The 22,344-nt window shown below is 44.1% G+C and overlaps 1 protein-coding gene across 4 annotated transcripts in view; it reads right to left on the reverse strand.

Annotated features, from left to right (window-relative positions):
* Positions 1-22,344, reverse strand: part of ENTREP2 (endosomal transmembrane epsin interactor 2) — a 466,535-nt gene that overhangs the window by 434,833 nt on the left and 9,358 nt on the right. Inside the window, exon 1 of one of the 4 annotated variants that reach the window (XM_071067213.1) lies at positions 7,556-7,856. The exons of 1 other annotated variant lie outside the window; for it this stretch is intronic. In XM_071067213.1, coding sequence (XP_070923314.1) covers positions 7,556-7,774 — 219 coding nt within the window. In that variant the 5' untranslated portion in view covers positions 7,775-7,856. Of the gene's footprint in view, positions 1-7,555; positions 7,857-22,344 lie in introns of those variants that run through there. 2 more of the 4 variants (XM_071067212.1, XM_011768651.3) reach the window with 2 other exon arrangements.

The following is a 22,344-nucleotide window of genomic DNA, read 5'->3' on the forward strand; positions in this document are numbered from 1 at the left end:
GTGAGCCACCACACTCTGTCAGGTTTGTTTTTTTTCTTATCTTTAAAATCCAAAGACTTGGCGGTGGCTCACGCCTGTAATCCCAGCACTTTGGGAGGCCGAGGCGGGCGAATCACGAGGTCTGGAGATCAAGACCGTCCTGGCTAACATGGTGAAACCCTGTCTCTACCAAAAATACAAAATAGCCGGGCGAGGTGGCGGCGCCTGTAGTCCCAGCTACTCGGGAGGCTGAGGCAGGAGAATGGCGTGAACCCGGGAGGCAGAGCTTGCAGTAAGACAAGATCGCGCCACTGCACTCCAGCCTGGGCAACAGAGCCAAGACTCTGTCTCCAAAAAAAAAAAAAAAGAAAAAAACCCCAAAAAACTTGGAACCAACCCAAATGTCCATCAATGATAGACTGGATTAAGAAAATATGGCACATATACACCATGGAATATTATGCAGCCATAAAAAAGGATGAGTTCATGTCCTTTGTAGGGACATGGATGCAGCTAGAAACCATCATTCTCAGCAAACTATCGCTGGGACAAAAAAATCAAACACCGCGTGTTCTCACTCATAGGCGGGAAGTGAACAATGAGAACACTTGGACACAGGGAGGGGAACATCACACACCAGGGGCTGTCGTGGGGTGGGGGGAGTGGGGAGGGATAGCATTAGGAGATATACCTAATGTAAATGACAAGTTAATGGGTGCAGCACACCAACATGGCACATGTATACATATGTAACAAACCTGCACGTTGTGCACATGTACCCTAGAACTTAAAGTATAATAAATAAATAAATAAATAAAATCCATTATTTTACAGGGAAACATGTCAATGCTGACTATTCTCCGTTGATTTCTCCCAGTTACACAATGCATCCTTTCAAGTCTTCTTTTATTTTAGGAAAGTTTTCTTGCATTATAGTTCTAAATATTTATGCTATTCTATTGCTTTGTTTTTCTGTCCCTGGACACTAATTATACATATATTGGACCTCCTTTGCCTGTGTCCTACATTCCTTTAATTCACTTTATTCCCTTCTTTTTTTATTATTTTTCTCCTTTTCATCCTCTATTTTTATTTCCATGCTTCCTAAGAATATCTGCTCCTGTGTTCCTTCTAATTTAGTCTTCATTTTTGAAACTCGTTTTTTCCAAACTCTTTTCTGACATCTTTCTGTTCGCCTTTCATAATTTCCTGTTATCTAGCCATATCTTTTGTAGTTTTTATAATTTCTGATTCAGGATGGGAGCAGTCACTCGTGCCTATAATCCCAGCATTTTGGGAGGCCAAGGTGGGCTGACTACCTGAGGTCAGGAGTTGGAGACCAGCCTGGCTAACATGGCAAAACCACATCTCTACTAAAAACACAAAAATTAGCTGGGTGTGGTGGAATGCACCTGAAATCCCGCTACTTGGGAGGCTGAGGCTGAGGCAGGAGAATCACTTGAATCCGGGAGGCAGAGGACGCAGTAAGCCAAGATCAACAGCCTGAGCAACACAGTGAGACTCTGCCTCAGAAATAAAGAAATAAAAATAAATAAATAAATAAATAAGTAAAATAAAGTTTCTGATTCATACTACTCTTACGAAACTTTATTTTCTTTTAGCTTATATTGAAATATTAATTTATAATTTTTCTGGTGTGCTCTCATTTTCAGTAGTACCACTATGTTCATTTTCATCACGTTTTCATTGAATAAATGTTGCATGAGGTGGGAACGTATTCCTTTTTTGCTGTCCATGATTAAATGAGGAAGAAGTTCCTAATAGAACAGGAAAGTTCCTAATGAAGGGATGGACTAGGATAGCTTTCCCACTTGGCTCTACTGATCTGTGAAAGACTCAAAATAGGAATTCTCCATGTATCCACTTGTTTCCCAGCATCAAGTCCAGAATCTTTGTAAAGCTCAGAAAGATCTCTTGCCTTTAGGCCTTTGCTCCGGCTCAAGAACTTCTAAGTCTTTCTTTTCCAAGGCTATATGCTCTCAGCTTTTGATGTTATCTTTCACTGTTAAAGCAGTTTTTGAGATCTTTTTCCTTGGGGGTCCCCCTCCACACCTCCACCCTCTGAACTTACTTTCTCTTGCCATCTGTCTTCTGCTCAACTTGGCGTATGTTTCCAGTAATTTCTGCTCACGGTGAGGTGCTGTCCTTCTAGAAGGGAGGACTTACTGTATGTTTCTAAGATTCTCCAAGGCCTGTGCCACCACATCGATGCTGATTCTCCCACATCCACACACAGTTGGTTGCTCTCACCTGTCGCCAGAAGCCTAGGAGTCCCTTTCCAGTTTTGCCAGTTGCTCTCAGGTCTGTCCACCAGACTTTCATCCTACTTTTAGGGGTGAGCAGCTCGTGGTAGTTTTTGGGTTCCACCACCTGTCAATAGTTTCTTTCATTTCCCATCACTCCCCTGGGGTCACTGCGGCTCTTCTCCAGGTCCTTCTGATGCTGATGATTCGGGCACACCCACCCAGTCCTGGGAATGGGGGCAGGGGAGAGAGTCCCCATCACTTTTGTTGACACATCCTCTTTGGGCTTTATCTACGGCTGTCTTGCTGATTGGTTTAGCTTCCAGGAGGAGTTCAGGGGAGACTGAAAAACTACTTTGCCACCATGAATACATCCCCATAAAACATGTTCTGATGGGCATAAAACAAGGAACAAAGAAATGAAGAGACATACTCTGTTTCTGAATTGGAAGATTTAATATGATAAAACTGTCAGTACTCCCAAAATTGATGCATTATATTAAAAGTTTTAAAATTTTCTATCTGGCAAGACACCAAAAATTAAGCAAAGTGAGAAAATATTTGCAACACATAATAAAGTATCCATGGAAATCCATATCCAATGAAATATCATTCTGCCTCTATTAAATTAATAAAAATGCTCAGCATTGCTGATATCCCACGCTGCAAAAGGACAGGAAAAGGGGCACACACTGTAGGCTTCTGTGGGTGGATGTGCCTACATTCTTCTGTGAAAATTAATCCAGAAATAGCTAACAAAACTCCCAATTTGAATACTCGTTGACTAACAATTCCACTTTGGGGAATCTATGCTCAAAATAAAAAAGCAGTGGCATCTCGGGCTGGATAAGCAGCACTGTTTGCAGAGACACAGAACTGGCAGAGATGATTCCCAGCAGGAGAATAACTGAGTAACTTGTAATAATTCATACTTTGGACTATTCCACAGCCATTAAAAATAATGTGTTAAATAATAATAATGAGTTATGGCTGGGAATATTCGTTATACATTAAATTTTTAAAAGAAGTTACAGAGTAATATGGGTGATATAATGTCATTTTTGTAAATTGTTTCTAAAAAGAAAAGAAACATTTTCCTTACACATATATATATATTCTAATACATTTTATGATCATAAAGGAAAGCGTGGAAGGACTACATTAAACAACACTGGTAATACCGGTGGTCTATGGGTAGAGAATTGGGGTAGACAAAAGCTATATATATTGTGTGTGTGTGTGTGTATATATATATATTTTTTTTTTTTTTTTTTTTTGAGATGGAGTTTCACTCTTGTCCTCCAGGCTGGAGTGCAATGGCATGATCTTGGCTCACTGCAACCTCCGCCTCCTGTGCTCAAGTGATTCTCCTGCTTCAGCCTCTCAAGTAGCTGGGATTACAGGCACTCATCATTACACTTGGCTAATTTTTGTATTTTTAGTAGAGACAGGGTTTCGCCATGCTGGCCAGGCTGGTCTCCAACTCCTGAGCTCAGGTGGTCCACCCGCCTCAGTCTCCCAAAGTGTTGGGATTACAGGTGTGAGCCACCATGCCCAGCCACTTTTTTATTTTCAGTTATTTTTACTTTTTATATATTACTTTCAGAGTATGAAAAAAATCCAGTGGAGTTGCTTTTTAAAGGAAAAATACACACACACACACACACACACACACACACAGAGAGCGAGAGACAGTGTCAGCTCACAATGGCTATGTCTTTATCAACATATGTGACTGGTCATGTGGATAACTCACAATGTACCTGTTTGCCCCTGAGTTCTGGGCATTGATAAAATCTCCAAGAGAAATAACAAACTACTCTATTAAAGGATAACTATTCAAGACCTCTATCCAGCTCTCAGTCTTCTAAACTATGAACACAGCTCATTACCTCTCAAAATGGGCAGGACATCTATCCACAAGGGAACTGATCCACCTGCTGACTCACTGGCTGGCACAGCCCAGCACAAGAAAACCATCTGCAGGGGTACTCAAACAACGGCAACTGCATAGCTCTGCGTTCATCACAGACCTCCGGCCAGGCCTGCCATCCACTCCTGTCTCCAACCTTGCTGAGTCCTCCCCTTTCAACCTTAAACTTCTTCAACTTGGCCCAATGGAATGGCTCCTTAAATTTCTCTTGTATCTTCACCTTTCCAGGCATGTTTTATGCTTTTCCTAAGAAACAGAGAGCCTCCTTGCTGAAGTGGACCCCTTTACCAGCATGCTTTATTTCATCCCCTTCTGCCTAATGGTTAGCAGGAGTTTGGCCTCTAAAAAGTCAGAGCAACTAAGTTCAAAGCTACTTCGTAGCTGAGTGACCTTGGGTAAGTCACTCATCCCTCTTCCCCTCAGTTTACTCAGCAGAAGCACCAAGATTTCTTAAGGCTTTGGCTCAGAACAGAGTCAGGCTCAGTTCCACTGTGTTCCACTGGCTAAGACAAATCAGAGGCCCAGTCCAAACTCAAGCAGAGGGAACCACACAAAACCCTGAGCACCAGCAGGCAGAGGCCATCAGAGTAATGGGCTGTTACACACACAATAAGTAAGTGCTCACTAAGCATGGGCTGTCTGTCTTAGCTAATAATTTTGTTTCTTAAAGCTAGGAGAGTTGTTTTTACAATGGGTTTTCACCATGTGCAAACCAAAGAGAGGGCCTAGAAAGCCACATGTTGCTAAAGAGCACATAGGTCTCATTTTAGAAGATTCAGAGAAACCAGAGGGCAGCCCTAAGCCCCACAGTGTGCATTTCTGTATGAAGCCAGCCCAGCCAGCCCAGATGCCATTCTTAAATGAAGAAACCTTGGCAAGGCAGTTGCACCAATCCCAGCAGGCAGACATATATACGGCAATGGGTCAGCGTTCCCTACTCACAACCATGTTAACATGCAAACCTGTCTCAATACAGCAGGAACGAATCATCATTTCTGCAAAGGGTTGCAGACAACAGGTGAAAAATGGTATACACTGTACCGTACTGAAAGAACTTTCAAGGTGCTTGCAGCAAAGTAAGTTTGAAGACAGGAAAGAAGCCCATGAAAAAATAGGTGGGTGGGAGATGGAGGACCCAGGACAGAAGTCATCTTATAATCTCCAAAATGGAAGCAGAGTGTGCTGTGTTCATTGTTGATCTCCAGAGCCTAGAGGAACGTCCATACGTAGGAGAACTGTGTGGAATTACTCTGAATCATAAGAAGTTAGAACAGGTTATAGGCCGGGCACAGTGGCTCAAGCTTGTAATCTCAGTGCTTTGGGAGGCCGAGGCAGGAGCATCCCTTGAATCCAGCCTGGACAACATAATGAGACCCCCATCTCTTTAAAAAAAAAAAAAAAAAAGTTTTTAATATTAGCCACGCATGGTGGTACACACCTGCAGTCCTAGCTACTTGCGAGGCAGAGGCAGGAGGATCGCTGCAGCCCAGGAGTTCCAGGGTGCAGTGAGCTATGATAGTGCCACTGCACTCCAGCCTGGGCAAAAGAGCGAGATCCTGCCTCTTAAGGCAAAAAAAAAAAAAAAAACAGGTTAGAGTTGTTGAAGAGAATAACACTGTAAATGCAAACTGAATTAACTGTTTTACACATTTATTTAACTCTTTAAAATGTAGGGGATGTGCACTTTTCACATAAATAAGCCTTTCTACTGTGTCCAATTCATGTTTTCACCTTTAGGTTTATCATTAAGAGGCAGTTCTCTCTCCACACCCCTGGGAACCCAAGGCTAAACCAGGAAGCGGGGGGGGGGGGGGGGGGGGGGGGGGGGCGCTCAGGGAGGAGCCAGGACGTGGAGCTAATTCACCAGTCTGCCACCTGTAGGCTGGATCCAGCAGACTTTAACCTCAATGACCGCTCGACAGACATGAAAACAATGTATATTAAACAATGGTAAAAACTGAGCAACAGATGTGTGAAAACTATATAGAGAGGGGCATTTCAATCACAGCTCCCGTGTACTTGCCTCCAACCTCCTCTCTTTCCTTTGAACACTCCCAGCTGTGACCACACAGTCTGTTGTTCCTATTCAGCTCTCTAAGGCTCACCCTTGATCTGAAATAAGCTTTGAAACTTAATACCCCCATTAGGATGAACAACCACACCTGTATCGATAGAGGTTTCCAGAGGCAATTTTGCTCAGATCTTGTATAAAGCCATGCAATGAACTTAAAGAACAAAGACTATTATGAAAAAACAAATAAGCAAGGCTGGACGAATGTTTTCAAATTTTAAAACTCAAGAACAAATAGCAAACATTAGTTATAAAGGAATGGTTTGGATTTCTGTAGATGGAATTAAAACATACTGAGTTAACAAGCCTATGCGATGTATTTCAGCACGATACACCAAATGCAGTTACAGATGTCAAGAGTTCTCAGAACAAGCGCCACTCTTCATAAATATCTGCTCTGCATATGTATCTCTCCCATTCCCATAACGTCCATTCTTTGTTAATATAGGGAAAAAAACAACTTGCATCAAAATGCTACAAAACGCCAAAAATTAACTCTTGGGGACAGTCACTTTAATAGAGATGTACTGGCGTCTTTCTCCTATGGAGATGTGTTCATCACTGGCTTCTCTGATTTAGTGGTTAGGAGTCTGAAAATCGGTCATCCTTAAGGTCTGGAGCTCAGAAAGCAGCCACGGCCCCCGCACCTTGCCCGGCCCCCGCACCTTGCCCGCCCCCCGGCCCCCGCCCCCTGGCCCCTGCCCCAGGATGCCGGATGCGGGTCGCCTGCCCAGTCCCGCTGCCCACAAACCACGCCGTTCTGGGCGGACGCGGGAAACCACAAGTCCCCGAAGCCAAGTCGGCGAGTGACCACAGGGGCTGGCCGGTCCCCGATAGCCGGACTGACCCAAAACCAGACGGGACGCGCCCCGCGCCCACCCCCTCACACCCCTGGCCAGGGCAGCCGCGAAGGCAAGAGACGCGCCCACACGCTGCTCCGCTCCGGGTCGGATTCCACCTCCTCGCCTCGGCCTCCGCCGCTCGGCTGGCGAGGTCGTGTCCCCGGCGCTCCCTCCGGCCGCTGCGGGCTCGGAGGACGGCGGGCGCCTGGCTGCTGTTTCCTCTAAGAAAAGTAACTCCGGGAATCAGCGCAATAGGAGCGGGAACGCGATGCTCCGAGAGCGGCGAGCCGGGCCCTGGAGTTATTCTGCTCGGAGTTTCGAACTGCGCCCCGCGCTGCAGCTGCTCGGCCCCGGCTTTGGAGCCCGGAACTTGCCGCCCGCGGTGGCGTCCCGGCGGCCGCAGCGCCTCGCTCCCCCGGCCCGCGCAGTACCCGGAGCCCGTCCCCGTCTGGCCGCGGACACTCACCGAGAAGCCTGCCCAGAAGGGGCAGGAGTGGCGGACGCGGGCCGAGGTGGTGAGCGCCAGCGCGGCGAAGCTGACTGCCACGATGAGGCATCCGAGCGCCATCTGCGTGGCCCCGAGCGCCAGCACGATGCGGGAGCGGCCCGGGCACTCGCGCAGGCGGGACAGGCTGCGGGGCAGCGCGGCGGGACGCGGCGCTCGGGAGCTGCCGGCCGGAGGCATCGCGCCGGGCGCCCGCACGCCTCGCCCGCTCTCGCCCGGCCCGGCGCGCGCCGCCGCCGCCTCTCCTCACAGAGGGTCCGAGGCAAGTTGCGCCGGGTGCGGGGACGGCCTCCCAGCCGGCTACGGGGGCCGCGGCGGCCGCGCGCCGGGAGCGGGCCGGGCCGGGCTGGGAGCCGGGAGCCCGCAGCCCCCGCCGGTGCCCGCGCCCATGCCGCCGCCGCCGCGCCGCCCGCCCGCCGGCCGCGCCGCGCCGCGCCCTCCCCCGCCCGCCCCGCGCGCTCCCCGGCCCGAGCGCGGGCGCGAGCCGCCGCTGCTGCCGTACCGGGCGCGAGCCGCTGCCGTCCCCGGGCGCGAGCCCCGCCGCCGTGCCCTGGGCCCCAGCTGGGGCCGTAGCGGGAGCCGGGAGCCGGGCAGGGAAGGCGCAGGTGCGGTCCTCGCGACCCAGCCTCCGCGCTCACGCCTCGCGCCCTGGTTGCAGCGGGTTTGCGGAAGGAGAGCGGGGGCGGCAGCGCATCAAGGGCAAGGGCACCAGCCTCCGCGGCGGAGCCGTAGGTCGGCGGCGCGGAGGGGCCCGGGAGCCGGGCGGCGGGCAGGCCGAGCCCTGAGAGCCTGGGGCCGGCGCGGGATGGGCGCGCGGGGCGCGGAGGATGGGAAGACGGGCTGGGAGCAGACAGCAGGGAAATTCCGGGTGCTGGGCCGCAGGTGTGGCGGACAGGAGCCTCTCTCGAATGCAGAAATCCAAGATCCAAGATGCCGCTTTTCTGCAGTTCGAGAATCCCAAGCCATCCGCCGAGAACTCAGCTCCGGAGGACATTGAGAACATTGCCTGGACACATACGATGTCTCTTACCCACCTTTGGTTTGCATGCTTTTGATACAAGTTAAAAGTTTGGGCTTTAAAAAAATTTGCACAAAACGAATTTAAATGCGCAATATCATTAATAACCGATTAAACCATCTCCACTCCCTCTTGCCAGCATAGAGTTTAAAATAGTTAAGTACTGGCTCCTTTGGAATACCAGCAAAACCTGCAGGTTTTGATTGCCATAATTCCTTTGTGGCCCGTTGATGAGCTACCTTTAAGACGCTGCTTGTGTTGAAAAGGGCTGCATTGACAGATTAAGAGATCCACCAGCGTTAGGGAGTCTGAAGGGACCAGACGTGAAAAGGCAAAGTTCAGAGTAATAAAGGGAAACGGCCGGTCATTTCCTGAGACCATTCTTCCGTGGCTTTCTGGCAGACCTTACTGTTGGATGAGAAACGCTGGAGAGTGTCGTCCCAAAATATCTCAGTTGCTGGTGCTTGAAATTTCGCCGTGAGAGATATTGATTCCTTTGGGGCTTGACGATCCTCTATTAAAATGCAAATTCCCCTTGAAGGGGCTATAGCTCAAGCCTTTATCAGCCAACACCTTAGCAGGGATGGGATTTATTTTCCAATTTAACGAGATGGCCAAGGGATGAACAGGGGGTAGGGAATTCCACAGATAAACTGGCTGATCTCAAAATGCTGGCCCGTGGCCAAACGCTGCCTTCTCCCCCAGTTCTTATCTGTAACAGGACTAAGCCTCTGGCCAGCATTGTTTAGAGCACTCCAGTGCAAATTCCAATTTCCTGGAGACACTTTCTGCCTAGAAGTTCGTAGTGCAGCACTTTTTAAGAGCTTGAAACAATACAAGGCATGACCCTGGACTGGCAGGAAGTTAGGTTCGCATTGTGATCATCTCCTCCATTCATTCATTCATTCATTCATCCATCCATTCATTCCTCCAACAAAAAAGTTCATAAAGAGCTCTCTAATCATAAGGCTTTTTTTTTTTTTTTTTTTACGTTCTTAGGGTACATCAGTGAACAAAACACAAAAATCCCTGCCTTTAAGGGACTCAGAGAGAAAGAGACAATAGCCTAATAAATTAGTGAATTACATTGTATTGACATTGTATGCTATTCAAAAAATAGTATACACCCACTATGTGCCTGGCACTGAAGATCGAAGAATGAGTTGCAAGTCCCCTGTGCTCAGGGAACTTTCAGTCTACTGGGAAGACTGCCCGCACACTGGGTTCAGTGTTATGGAGAATACTACACAGTTCCTCCAACTCCTCTCCCCCCCCCCCCCGCCAGAAAAAAAGAATCAGATGATAAGGAGATTTGAAAAGAGCTTTCTGACCACAATACCAAAAATGGGTTGAGGGGTGCCCAAGTGAAAGAGTGTTCCGAGGCTGTTACTGTCTGCTGGCAAGAGGTGATAGTGTTTTGGATTAAAGTAGGGATAGTGGAGAAGTTGAGAACTGGGTGTGTTTGGGAGATGTTTAGGAGGTGTCAGTGATGAATTAAATACAGAAGGGAGCCAGTTGGTGACCTCCAGTGATCTCCCATTTATGATTGAGAGATGCTTTCAAAATATATGTGAATTGATTTGTTTTATTTATTTATTTTGAAAGGTATGGAAAGAAAGCGCCAAGCAGCACAGCAGGAGATTTTGGTGAAGGTGGGTTAGGAGAGGGATCTACCTTTGCTGTAAAATTTCGTTTGCATCCAGAGAAAGAGACTGATCTAGAAATTAAAATTACTTCGCATTTCTGTTGATAAAAAAGCAGTTCTATTGATAAAAGAAAAACTTTAGACAAATAAATTTAACAGAGTTTACTTAAACAATGAATCATTCATGAATAAGGCAGCCCTCAGAATCATAAGAGGTTCAGAGAACTCCACTCTGCCATGTGGGCAGTATAGACAGAAAAAGATTGAAGAAAGTAGAAATGAGGAACAAAATGCAGATTAGTTGTTTCAAAGCTACTTTACTTATAATGGTTAAAACAGGGAACTTCCTTATCATGTCTGCTCAAACTGGCCTTTTTGGACATTTGTCTATTCTCTCTCTTCTCTCTCTCTCTTTCTCTCTCTCTCTCTCTGTCTTTCCCCCAACCCCTCTTCCTCTCCTTCTCCTGATTTCTCATAGAGTCAACTAAACAACTGAGTTTCAGCTTGGTGGATTAGGACTTTAGCATGACTGACTCCATTTTAATTTGGTCTGTCAGTGGGAGCTCTGTCCAAATCAATGGCCTCCTAAAAATTTTATTCCATACTATGTTTTACAGAATTTTTTAGTCCTGTTGTATTAAATGTAACGGCCAAAGTTACCTTGATGAACACTTGTAATTTGAAGATATAGATAGGGAAATAAAAGTAGTTAAATTGAATTGATTTCATGGGAGTGAATCATAAAGAAAGGAAAGAAGAATGAAAGGGAAAGGAGGAAAAGAACAGAAAGAAGGGAGGGAGAAAAGGAGGGACAGAGGGTGCTGGCCTGAGCTTAGCCTCCCTGGCACTGATCAGGATAACTCATTGACTCTCTTTGATCTTCAGTGTTTGTCTCTTATAAAAGCATTAAAATAATACATGTCCTAGTGTTATGGAAGATTCTTGGAGACCCCTGGAACCAAGTTACAGCTTTTCTTCTCCCTAGATCAGATGGGACTAATAGACAAAACCATTGTTCTTTTGGGGTTTTTTTGTTTTTTTGTTTGTTTGTTTGTTTGTTTTTAAGATGGAGTCTCACTCTGTCATCAGGCTGGAGTGGAATAGCACGGTCTCGGCTCACTGCAACCTCTGCCTCCTGGGTTCAAGTGATTCTCCTGCCTCAGCCTCCTGAGTAGCTGGGACTACAGGTGCCCACCACCATGCCCAGCTAATTTTTGTATTTTTAGTAGAGACAGGGTTTCACCATGTTGGCCAGGATGGTCTCGATCTCTTGACTTGGTGATCCGCCCGCCTTGGCCTCCCGAAGTGCTGGGATTACAGACGTGAGCCACCACACCCGGCCAAGACCATTGTTCTTGAGCAGAGCACGACAAGGTGGCTGAGCTTCTTGCTGAAAGACGGGTTTCAGGGCTGCTTGCACCAGGGGAGACGAGGAAAACTTACAAATGCCTCGCTCACCACATGCGTGTTTCAGATTCCTGCTCTTTTTGACCTGCACCTCTCTATACATAAATGGATGAGAAAGAATCTAGACCCTGGCAGCCTCTCTAACGCAGCAGAGAGTTGTACTTGGATCTCACAATTTCTGCCTCTGGAAGAGTAATAGGGGAGAAACTCTACTTCTAGGAATGGCAGACAGCTACTTCTCCTACTAAAGACAACTTAGAAACCAGGGGGAATATTTTTTAAGTATCTCCTTAAAAGTATCAAAGATTATGGAGACAATGAGGGAACAGTAGGCCTAGATCCAATAGGAGAAGGAATGCGGAGAGCTGTGTGCAGCACGTGGGCTGCCTTTCCAGCTGTGGCAGCTGCACACAGAATCAGAAAGATGAATTTGAGTCCAGGAGTCTCCAAGGGTGGGGACCCAGTAAACCAGTCCCCTGCCTTGTGACAGAACCCCAAATGGCTGTACCCTTGGAGCAGGAAATAAGTCAAACTTCCCTCTTTTTGTAGGTACCCAGAAACCCCAATCCTGTCTTGCTCAAGCACCTAGGAGCTAGCAAAAGCAATAGAAAATTCTCTCTAAAGAAAGATGTTATCATTCTAGGCCTCCAATTATTTCTATGAATAGCATTTTTAAAACTCACTTTCCCTTAACTTCCTCAACATGATAAAGGACATTTACGAAAGACCCACTGCTGACATCATAATCAATGGTGAGAGACTGAAAGCTTCTTCCCAAGATCAGGAATTTGACATGTGGTGAATGTCCACATTCACCACCGCTGTTCAACATTTTATTGGAAGTTCAGCCAGAACAATTAGACAAGAAAAGGAAATAAAGGACATCCAAATTGTAAAGGAAGAACCGAAACTATCTCTGTTTGCAAATGACATGATTTGATATATAAAAAATCTCAAAGAATTCACAAGAAAGCTACTAGAACTAATAAATTCAGCAAAGTTACCAGGTACAAGATCAACACATAGAAATTAGTTGTGTTTCTGTACACCAATAATGAACAATCTGAAAAGGAAAACAATAAGACAATTACAATAATATCTAAAAGAATGAAATTCCTGGGAATAAATTTAACCAAGGAAATGAAAGACTTGTACACTGAAAACATTGCTCAAATAAACTAAAGACCTAAATAAATGAAAAGACATGCTATGTTCGTGGATAGAGAGACAATATTAAGATGACAACACCCCATATTCTCTACAGATTCAAAGCAATCCCTATCAAAACTCCAACAGCCCTTTTTGCAGAAATGGAAAAGCCAATCTTCAAAATCATATGGAATTGCAAGAGTCCCCAGATAGCCAAATTGTCTTGAAAAAGAACAAAGTCGAAAGACTCATACTTCTAGAGTTCAAAAGTTACCACAAAGGTGTAGTAATCTAAACAGCATGGTACTGGCATAAGAGTAGACATCTAGACCATTGGAATATAATTGAAGGTCCATAAATAAATCCATACATCTAAACACAACTGATCTTTAACAAGGGTGCCCAGGTCATTCAATGGCAGAAAGAAAATAGTCTCTTCAACAGATGGTGCTGGGACAACTGGACTTGTACTTACAAAAGAAAGAAGTTGGACCCCAAGCTCATATCATATACAAAAGTTAACTCAAAATGGACCTAAATAAAAGAGCAAAAACTATGGATGTCTTAGAAGAAAACACAGGCATAAACCCTCGGCTGTAGATTCTTAGATATGACAACAAAAGTATGAGCAATGAAAAAAAATAAATTATACTTCATCAAAGTTAAACAATTTTGTACATCAAAGCACATTGTCAAGAAAGTGAAAAGACAAACTATAACATGGAAAGAAATAAATGCAAAGCATTTATCTTGACCAGAGATATATGCCATGTATTCAGATTATGAATAGAACTCAAAACAAAATGATAAAGAGCCCAATTTAAAAGTGGGAAAATGACTTGAATAGACGCTTCTCCTAAGAAGATAAACGAGTGTCCTGTGAACACCTGAAAAGATGCTCATCACTCATCATTGGGGAAATGCAAATTAAAACCATAATGTGATACCACTTCCCACCCATCAGGATAGCTGTATTATTTTATTTATTTATTTATTTTTTGAGACAGAGTCTCACTCTGTCACCCAGGCTGGAGTGCAGTGGCGTGATCTCAGCTCACTGCAAGCTCCGCCTCCTGGGTTCACGCCATTCTCCTGCCTCAGCCTCCCAAGTAGCTGGGACTACAGGTGCCCGCCACCATGCCCGGCTAATTTTTTTTGTATTTTTAGTGGAGATGGGGCTTCACCGTGTTAGCCAGGATGGTCTCGATCTCCTGACCTCATGATCCACCCACCTTGGCCTCCCAAAGTGCTGGGATTACAGGAGTGAGCCACCGCACCCGGCCAGATACATTATTAAAAAAAAAAAAAAAAACAACCACACAGAAAGGAGCAAGTGTTGGTGAAGATATAGAGGAATTACAACCCTTGTGCATTTCTGGTGGGAATGTAAAATGGTGCAGCCATGTGGAAAATGGCATGGTGACCCCTCAAAAAAATCAAACAAATTCTACTTCTGGATTTATACCCAAATGAATTGAAAGCAGGGACTCAAAGAGGTGTGTGTGTGTGTGTGTGTGTGTGTGTGTGTGTGTGTGTGTGTGAGAGAGAGAGAGAGAGAGAAAGGAGAACGTCTGTGACAGGGTGTCACTCTGTCATCCAGGCTGGAGTGCAGTGGCACAAACACGGCTCATTGTAACCCGGACCTCCCAGACTCAGGCAATCCGCTCACCTCAGCCTCTCAGGTAGTTTGGAGTACAGGTGTGCACCACCGTGCCTGACTAATTTTTGTATTTTTTGTAGAGATGGGGTTTTACCATGTTGCCTGGTTGGTCTCAAACTTCTGAGCTCAAGCAATCCACCTGCCTTGACCTCCTGAAGTGCTGGGATTACAGGCATAATACCTGTGTTCATAGCATCAATTATTCACAATAGCCAAAGGTGGAGGCAAACCAAGTGTCCATCCTTGGATGAATGGGTAAACAAAATGTGGTCTATACATACAATGGAATCTTATTCAGCCTCTAAAAGGGAGGAGATTCTGACACATGCTACAACATGAACAAACCATGAACATTATGCTAAGTGAAATAAGGCAGTCACAAAAGGATAAATATTGTACAGATCTACCTTATGAAGTACCTAGAGTAGTCAAATTCATAATGACAGAAAGTAGGGTGGCAGTTGCTAGGGGCTGAGGGGTGGTGGGATGGGGAGTTAGTGTTGAGTGGGTACAGTTTCAGTTGCGGAAGATGAAAAATTCCTGGAGATGGTTGGTGGTGCTACTTGCACAACTATGGGAATGTGCTTAATGCCACAGAATTGCACACTTAAATTTGTTAAAATGGTAAATTTTATATTATGTATATTTTACCACAATAAGAAAAAAACAATGAAATTCTCAAATCCACGAGGATGGCTATAATAAAAAAAACGAAAATAACAAGTGTTAGAGAGGATGTGGAGAAATTGAAACACTTGTATGTTGCTGGAATGAATGTAAAATGCTGCAGCCAATGTGGAAAACAGTCTGGCAGTTCCTCAAAAATAAATGTAGTATTTCCACATGACTCAGTAGTTCGACTCCTAGGTATATACCCAAGGGAAGTGAAAGCAGTGACTAGATCAGATACGTATGCACCAGTGTCGTGGAGCACGTTTGTTCAGGTGGTTGTCATTGGAGGGCTGGAAGCACGCTGGACTCCCTGGACGCTGGTGGAGAATCAGGCACGTATAGAATTTTGACTTGTCTTTGTTCCTTAGGTTTAAAATGTCTGTCTCATTGCTACCAAAATAATTAAAGGTCAACTAAGTACAAGGAGAGAAGAAATCTAATTTTGACAGGACTTGAAATGCTTATTACTTCATAGGTTTTGTGATGAGATTTAAGTTAGATCATGAATATAGAAAAGTATTTTTCAAACATTATACACTTTATGAATGCTGGCATTATTCTGTTAGTAGTAAGTTCCTTACAGACAGGAATCATTCACGTTTGAAGTATCTTAATGCACTTAGCACAGTCCTTAGCAGATAGTGGTATTCAGTTACTATTTACTCAAGCTAATTCTGTATCTTAAACTATGTTAAAATTGAAATTTTTAGCACTTCTGGGATACTATTGACTAGAATTTTGTGAAAAGCCCCTGAGAAGTAAATGACTGGATTATCCAAGGAGGGTAATAAGGCTAAGAAGTGAGTTCCAGTTAACTCAACTAGCACTATTAAATCAGGTTATTAGAAACCTATGCATTCTAATGGTTTCATTAGAATAAGCAATTATTCATATGCTCAGACTCAAACTTCCACATGAAAGAAATGTTTCGCCTTTAGGGAAAAACTATGAAAATTATGAGTCAAGCCTCATGAGATTTGATAATTCTCATCCATCAACTGAACAAAAAATAATGGAGTAAAATTTATCATTTGGCTCTGAAGTATGAGTCACCTTCAACCAGAACTCCTTCACTTTTTTTTTAGTAAGAAGCAAAAGTAAAACACTTTGCTTATGGATAAATGGAAAGATTTATCCATAGACAAAGAGAAATAAGCATTAGGATGCACTCATTTTTGGTGTTATGTGATTGGCCCCATGTGTTTATAGCAACAGCAAGAGCAGCAGCAGCAAATTGCTGAGATGTCATTTTTATGGCATATGTTGGCTTTTTTCATGCAAGCAAGCTATATGTTCAGTGGTAACCTGGACCATTCAGCAATACCCACTTCTCTCTTCACTCTCTCCAACATGTTTCTCTAATCCTCTGCTCCAGCAAAATACTGGCCTTTGGCCCCTCCCCTCCCCTCCCCTCCCCTCCCCTCCCCTTCCCTCCCCTCCCCTCCCCTCCCCTCCCCTTTTCGACGGAGTCTTGATCTGTCCCCCAGGCTGCAGTGCAGCGGCGCGATCTCAGCTCGCTGCAACATGCGCCTCCTGTATTCAAGTGATTCTCGTGCCTCAGCCTCCAGAGTAGCTGGGACTACAGGCGCCCACCATCACGTCCAGTTAATTTTCTTATTTTTAGCAGAGAGGGGGTTTTTCCACGTTGCCCAGGCTGGTCTCAAACTCCTGAGCCAGGCGGTCGCCCACCTCAGCCTCCCAAAGTGCCGGGATTACAGGCGTGAGCCACCACACCTAGCCTGGCCTTTGGTTTCTAAGCTTCTGGACAGTAATGGGTCACTCCTGCTGAGAATGACCTCTTTCATCACCTTTGCAAATTCAATCCCTCCCTTAGGTCTTCTCTCACATCTGAAAGTCAGGGCAGCAGAATGGTTAGGGCACACATGTTAGTGTCACACTGCCTTAGTAAAAAGCCCAACTCCACTTCCTAATGAAGATAGTAATAATACCTATCTTATAAATTTCGTATGAGGATTAAATGATTTCATTTATCTAGAGTTCTTGAAGCAGCACCTGACATATAGCAAACACTAAGTGCCAGTTATTTTTCTATTATTGTGTCAGTACTTCTATTTGAACACGCTCCCATTAGGTAGCTTTCCCTGGCCTATGGCAGCAGAACAGGTTATGCTGGAAAAGACCAAAGCGAAAGTTAGGCCCACAGGGTCTGCATCCAGAAGACTAAGTTAAATTAGAACCTCAAATGCCAGACTGAACCAAAATAGGAGGAAGGGTGAGAGCTAACACCACTGGTAGACTAAGAACAGAGTACAGATGTTCAGCAAAGGCGGCTTGGTATCTGGCAGCCATCTTCTAGGTCAGCAGAAGGCAAAAGGGGTTAAGCTGTTTGCTCAAATATGTTATAATAACTTTGAGGGGGGGCGGAGCAAGATGGCCGAATAGGAACAGCTCCAGTCTCCAACTCCCAGCGCGAGCGACACAGAAGACCGGTGATTTCTGCATTTTCAACTGAGGCAAACAGCGTCTGGAGTGGACCTCAAGCAATCTCCAGCAGACCTACAGCTGAGGGTCCTGACTGTTAGAAGGAAAACTATCAAACAGGAAGGACACCTACACCAAAACCCCATCAGTACATCACCATCATCAAAGACCAGAGGCAGATAAAACCACAAAGATGGGGAAAAAGCAGGGCAGAAAAGCTGGAAATTCAAAAAATAAGAGCGCATCTCCCCCGGCAAAGGAGCGCAGCTCATCGCCAGCAACGGATCAAAGCTGGACGGAGAATGACTTTGACGAGATGAGAGAAGAAGGCTTCAGTCCATCAAATTTCTCAGAGCTAAAGGAGGAATTACGTACCCAGCGCAAAGAAACTAAAAATCTTGAAAAAAAAGTGGAAGAATTGATGGCTAGAGTAATTAATGCAGAGAAGGTCCTAAACGAAATGAAAGAGATGAAAACCATGACACGAGAAATACGTGACAAATGCACAAGCTTCAGTAACTGACTCGATCAACTGGAAGAAAGAGTATCAGCGATTGAGGATCAAATGAATGAAATGAAGCGAGAAGAGAAACCAAAAGAAAAAAGAAGAAAAAGAAATGAACAAAGCCTGCAAGAAGTATGGGATTATGTAAAAAGACCAAATCTACGTCTGATTGGGGTGCCTGAAAGTGAGGGGGAAAATGGAACCAAGTTGGAAAACACTCTTCAGGATATCATCCAGGAGAACTTCCCCAACCTAGTAGGGCAGGCCAACATTCAAATCCAGGAAATACAGAGAACGCCACAAAGATACGCCTCGAGAAGAGCAACTCCAGGACACATAATTGCCAGATTCACCAAAGTTGAAATGAAGGAAAAAATCTTAAGGGCAGCCAGAGAGAAAGGTCGGGTTACCCACAAAGGGAAGCCCATCAGACTAACAGCAGATCTCTCGGCAGAAACTCTACAAGCCAGAAGAGAGTGGGGGCCAATATTCAACATTCTTAAAGAAAAGAATTTTAAACCCAGAATTTCATATCCAGCCAAACTAAGTTTCATAAGTGAAGGAGAAATAAAATCCTTTACGGATAAGCAAATGCTTAGAGATTTTGTCACCACTAGGCCTGCCTTACAAGAGACCCTGAAGGAAGCACTAAACATGGAAAGGAACAACCGGTACCAGCCATTGCAAAAACATGCCAAAATGTAAAGACCATCGAGGCTAGGAAGAAACTGCATCAACTAACGAGCAAAATAACCAGTGAATATCATAATGGCAGGATCAAGTTCACACATAACAATCTTAACCTTAAATGTAAATGGACTAAATGCTCCAATTAAAAGACACAGACTGGCAAACTGGATAAAGAGTCAAGACCCATCAGTCTGCTGTATTCAGGAGACCCATCTCACATGCAGAGACATACATAGGCTCAAAATAAAGGGATGGAGGAAGATTTACCAAGCAAATGGAGAACAAAAAAAAGCGGGGGTTGCAATACTAGTCTCTGATAAAACAGACTTTAAACCATCAAAGATCAAAAGAGACAAAGAAGGCCATTACATAATGGTAAAGGGATCAATTCAACAGGAACAGCTAACTATCCTAAATATATATGCACCCAATACAGGAGCACCCAGATTCATAAAGCAAGTCCTTAGAGACTTACAAAGAGACTTAGACTCCCATACAATAATAATGGGAGACTTCAACACTCCACTGTCAACATTAGACAGATCAACGAGACAGAAAGTTAACAAGGATATCCAGGAATTGAACTCATCTCTGCAGCAAGCAGAACTAATAGACATCTATAGAACTCTCCACCCCAAATCAACAGAATATACATTCTTCTCAGCACCACATCGTACTTACTCCAAAATTGACCACGTAATTGGAAGTAAAGCACTCCTCAGCAAATGTAAAAGAACAGAAATTATAACAAACTGTCTCTCAGACCACAGTGCAATCAAACTAGAACTCAGGACTAAGAAACTCAATCAAAACCGCTCAACTACATGGAAACTGAACAACCTGCTCCTGAATGACTACTGGGTACATAATGAAATGAAGGCAGAAATAAAGATGTTCTTTGAAACCAATGAGAACAAAGATACAACATACCAGAATCTCTGGGACACATTTAAAGCAGTGTGTAGAGGGAAATTTATAGCACTAAATGCCCACAAGAAAAAGCAGGAAAGATCTAAAATTGACACTCTAACATCGCAATTAAAAGAACTAGAGAAGCAAGAGCAAACACATTCGAAAGCTAGCAGAAGGCAAGAAATAACTAAGATCAGAGCAGAACTGAAGGAGATAGAGACTCAAAAAACCCTCCAAAAAAATCAATGAATCCAGGAGTTGGTTTTTTGAAAAGATCAACAAAATTGACAGACCACTAGCAAGACTAATAAAGAAGAAAAGAGAGAAGAATCAAATCGACGCAATTAAAAATGATAAAGGGAATATCACCACCGACCCCACAGAAATACAAACTACCATCAGAGAATACTATAAACACCTCTACGCAAATAAACTGGAAAATCTAGAAGAAATGGATAATTTCCTGGACACTTACACTCTTCCAAGACTAAACCAGGAAGAAGTTGAATCCCTGAATAGACCAATAGCAGGCTCTGAAATTGAGGCAATAATTAATAGCCTACCAACCAAAAAAAGTCCAGGACCAGATGGATTCACAGCTGAATTCTACCAGAGGTACAAGGAGGAGTTGGTACCATTCCTTCTGAAACTATTCCAATCAATAGAAAAAGAGGGAATCCTCCCTAACTCATTTTATGAGGCCAACATCATCCTGATACCAAAGCGTGGCAGAGACACAACAAAAAAAGAGAATTTTAGACCAATATCCCTGATGAACATTGATGCAAAAATCCTCAATAAAATACTGGCAAACCGGATTCAGCAACACATCAAAAAGCTAATCCACCATGATCAAGTGGGCTTCATCCCTGGGATGCAAGGCTGGTTCAACATTCGCAAATCAATAAACATAATCCAGCATATAAACAGAACCAAAGACAAGAACCACATGATTATCTCAATAGATGCAGAAAAGGCTTTTGACAAAATTCAACAGCCCTTCATGCTAAAAACGCTCAATAAATTCGGTATTGATGGAACGTACCTCAAAATAATAAGAGCTATTTATGACAAACCCACAGCCAATATCATACTGAATGGGCAAAAACTGGAAAAATTCCCTTTGAAAACTGGGACAAGACAGGGATGCCCTCTCTCACCACTCCTATTCAACATAGTCTTGGAAGTTCTGGCTAGGGCAATTAGGCAAGAGAAAGAAATCAAGGGTATTCAGTTAGGAAAAGAAGAAGTCAAATTGTCCCTGTTTGCAGATGACATGATTGTATATTTAGAAAACCCCATTGTCTCAGCCCAAAATCTCCTTAAGCTGATAAGCAACTTCAGCAAAGTCTCAGGATACAAAATTAATGTGCAAAAATCACAAGCATTCTTATACACCAGTAACAGACAAACAGAGAGCCAAATCAGGAATGAATTTCCATTCACAATTGCTTCAAAGAGAATAAAATACCTAGGAATCTAACTTACAAGGGATGTAAAGGACCTCTTCAAGGAGAACTACAAACCACTGCTCAGTGAAATAAAAGAGGACACAAACAAATGGAAGAACATACCATGCTCATGGATAGGAAGAATCAATATCGTGAAAATGGCCATACTGCCCAAGGTAATTTATAGATTCAACGCCATCCCCATCAAGCTACCAATGAGTTTCTTCACAGAATTGGAAAAAACTGCTTTAAAGTTCATATGGAACCAAAAAAGAGCCCGCATCGCCAAGACAATCCTAAGTCAAAAGAACAAAGCTGGAGGCATCACGCTACCTGACTTCAAACTATACTACAAGGCTACAGTAACCAAAACAGCATGGTACTGGTACCAAAACAGAGAGATAGACCAATGGAACAGAACAGAGTCCTCAGAAATAATACCACACATCTACAGCCATCTGATCTTTGACAAACCTGAGAGAAACAAGAAATGGGGAAAGGATTCCCTATTTAATAAATGGTGCTGGGAAAATTGGCTAGCCATAAGTAGAAAGCTGAAACTGGATCCTTTCCTTACTCCTTATACGAAAATTAATTCAAGATGGATTAGAGACTTAAATGTTAGACCTAATACCATAAAAATCCTAGAGGAAAACCTAGGTAGTACCATTCAGGACATAGGCATGGGCAAAGACTTCATGTCTAAAACACCAAAAGCAACGGCAGCAAAAGCCAAAATTGACAAATGGGATCTCATTAAACTAAAGAGCTTCTGCACAGCAAAAGAAACTACCATCAGAGTGAACAGGCAACCTACAGAATGGGAGAAAATTTTTGCAATCTACTCATCTGACAAAGGGCTAATATCCAGAACCTACAAAGAACTCAAACAAATTTACAAGAAAAAAACAAACAACCCCATCAAAAAGTGGGCAAAGGATATGAACAGACATTTCTCAAAAGAAGACATTCATACAGCCAACAGACACATGAAAAAATGCTCATCATCACTGGCCATCAGAGAAATGCAAATCAAAACCACAATGAGATACCATCTCACACCAGTTAGAATGGCGATCATTCAAAAGTCAGGAAACAACAGGTGCTGGAGAGGATGTGGAGAAATAGGAACACTTTTACACTGTTGGTGGGATTGTAAACTAGTTCAACCATTATGGAAAACAGTATGGCGATTCCTC

The sequence above is a fragment of the Macaca nemestrina genome, chromosome 7 (assembly GCF_043159975.1).
Source record: "Macaca nemestrina isolate mMacNem1 chromosome 7, mMacNem.hap1, whole genome shotgun sequence".
NCBI classification, from domain to species: domain Eukaryota; kingdom Metazoa; phylum Chordata; class Mammalia; order Primates; family Cercopithecidae; genus Macaca; species Macaca nemestrina.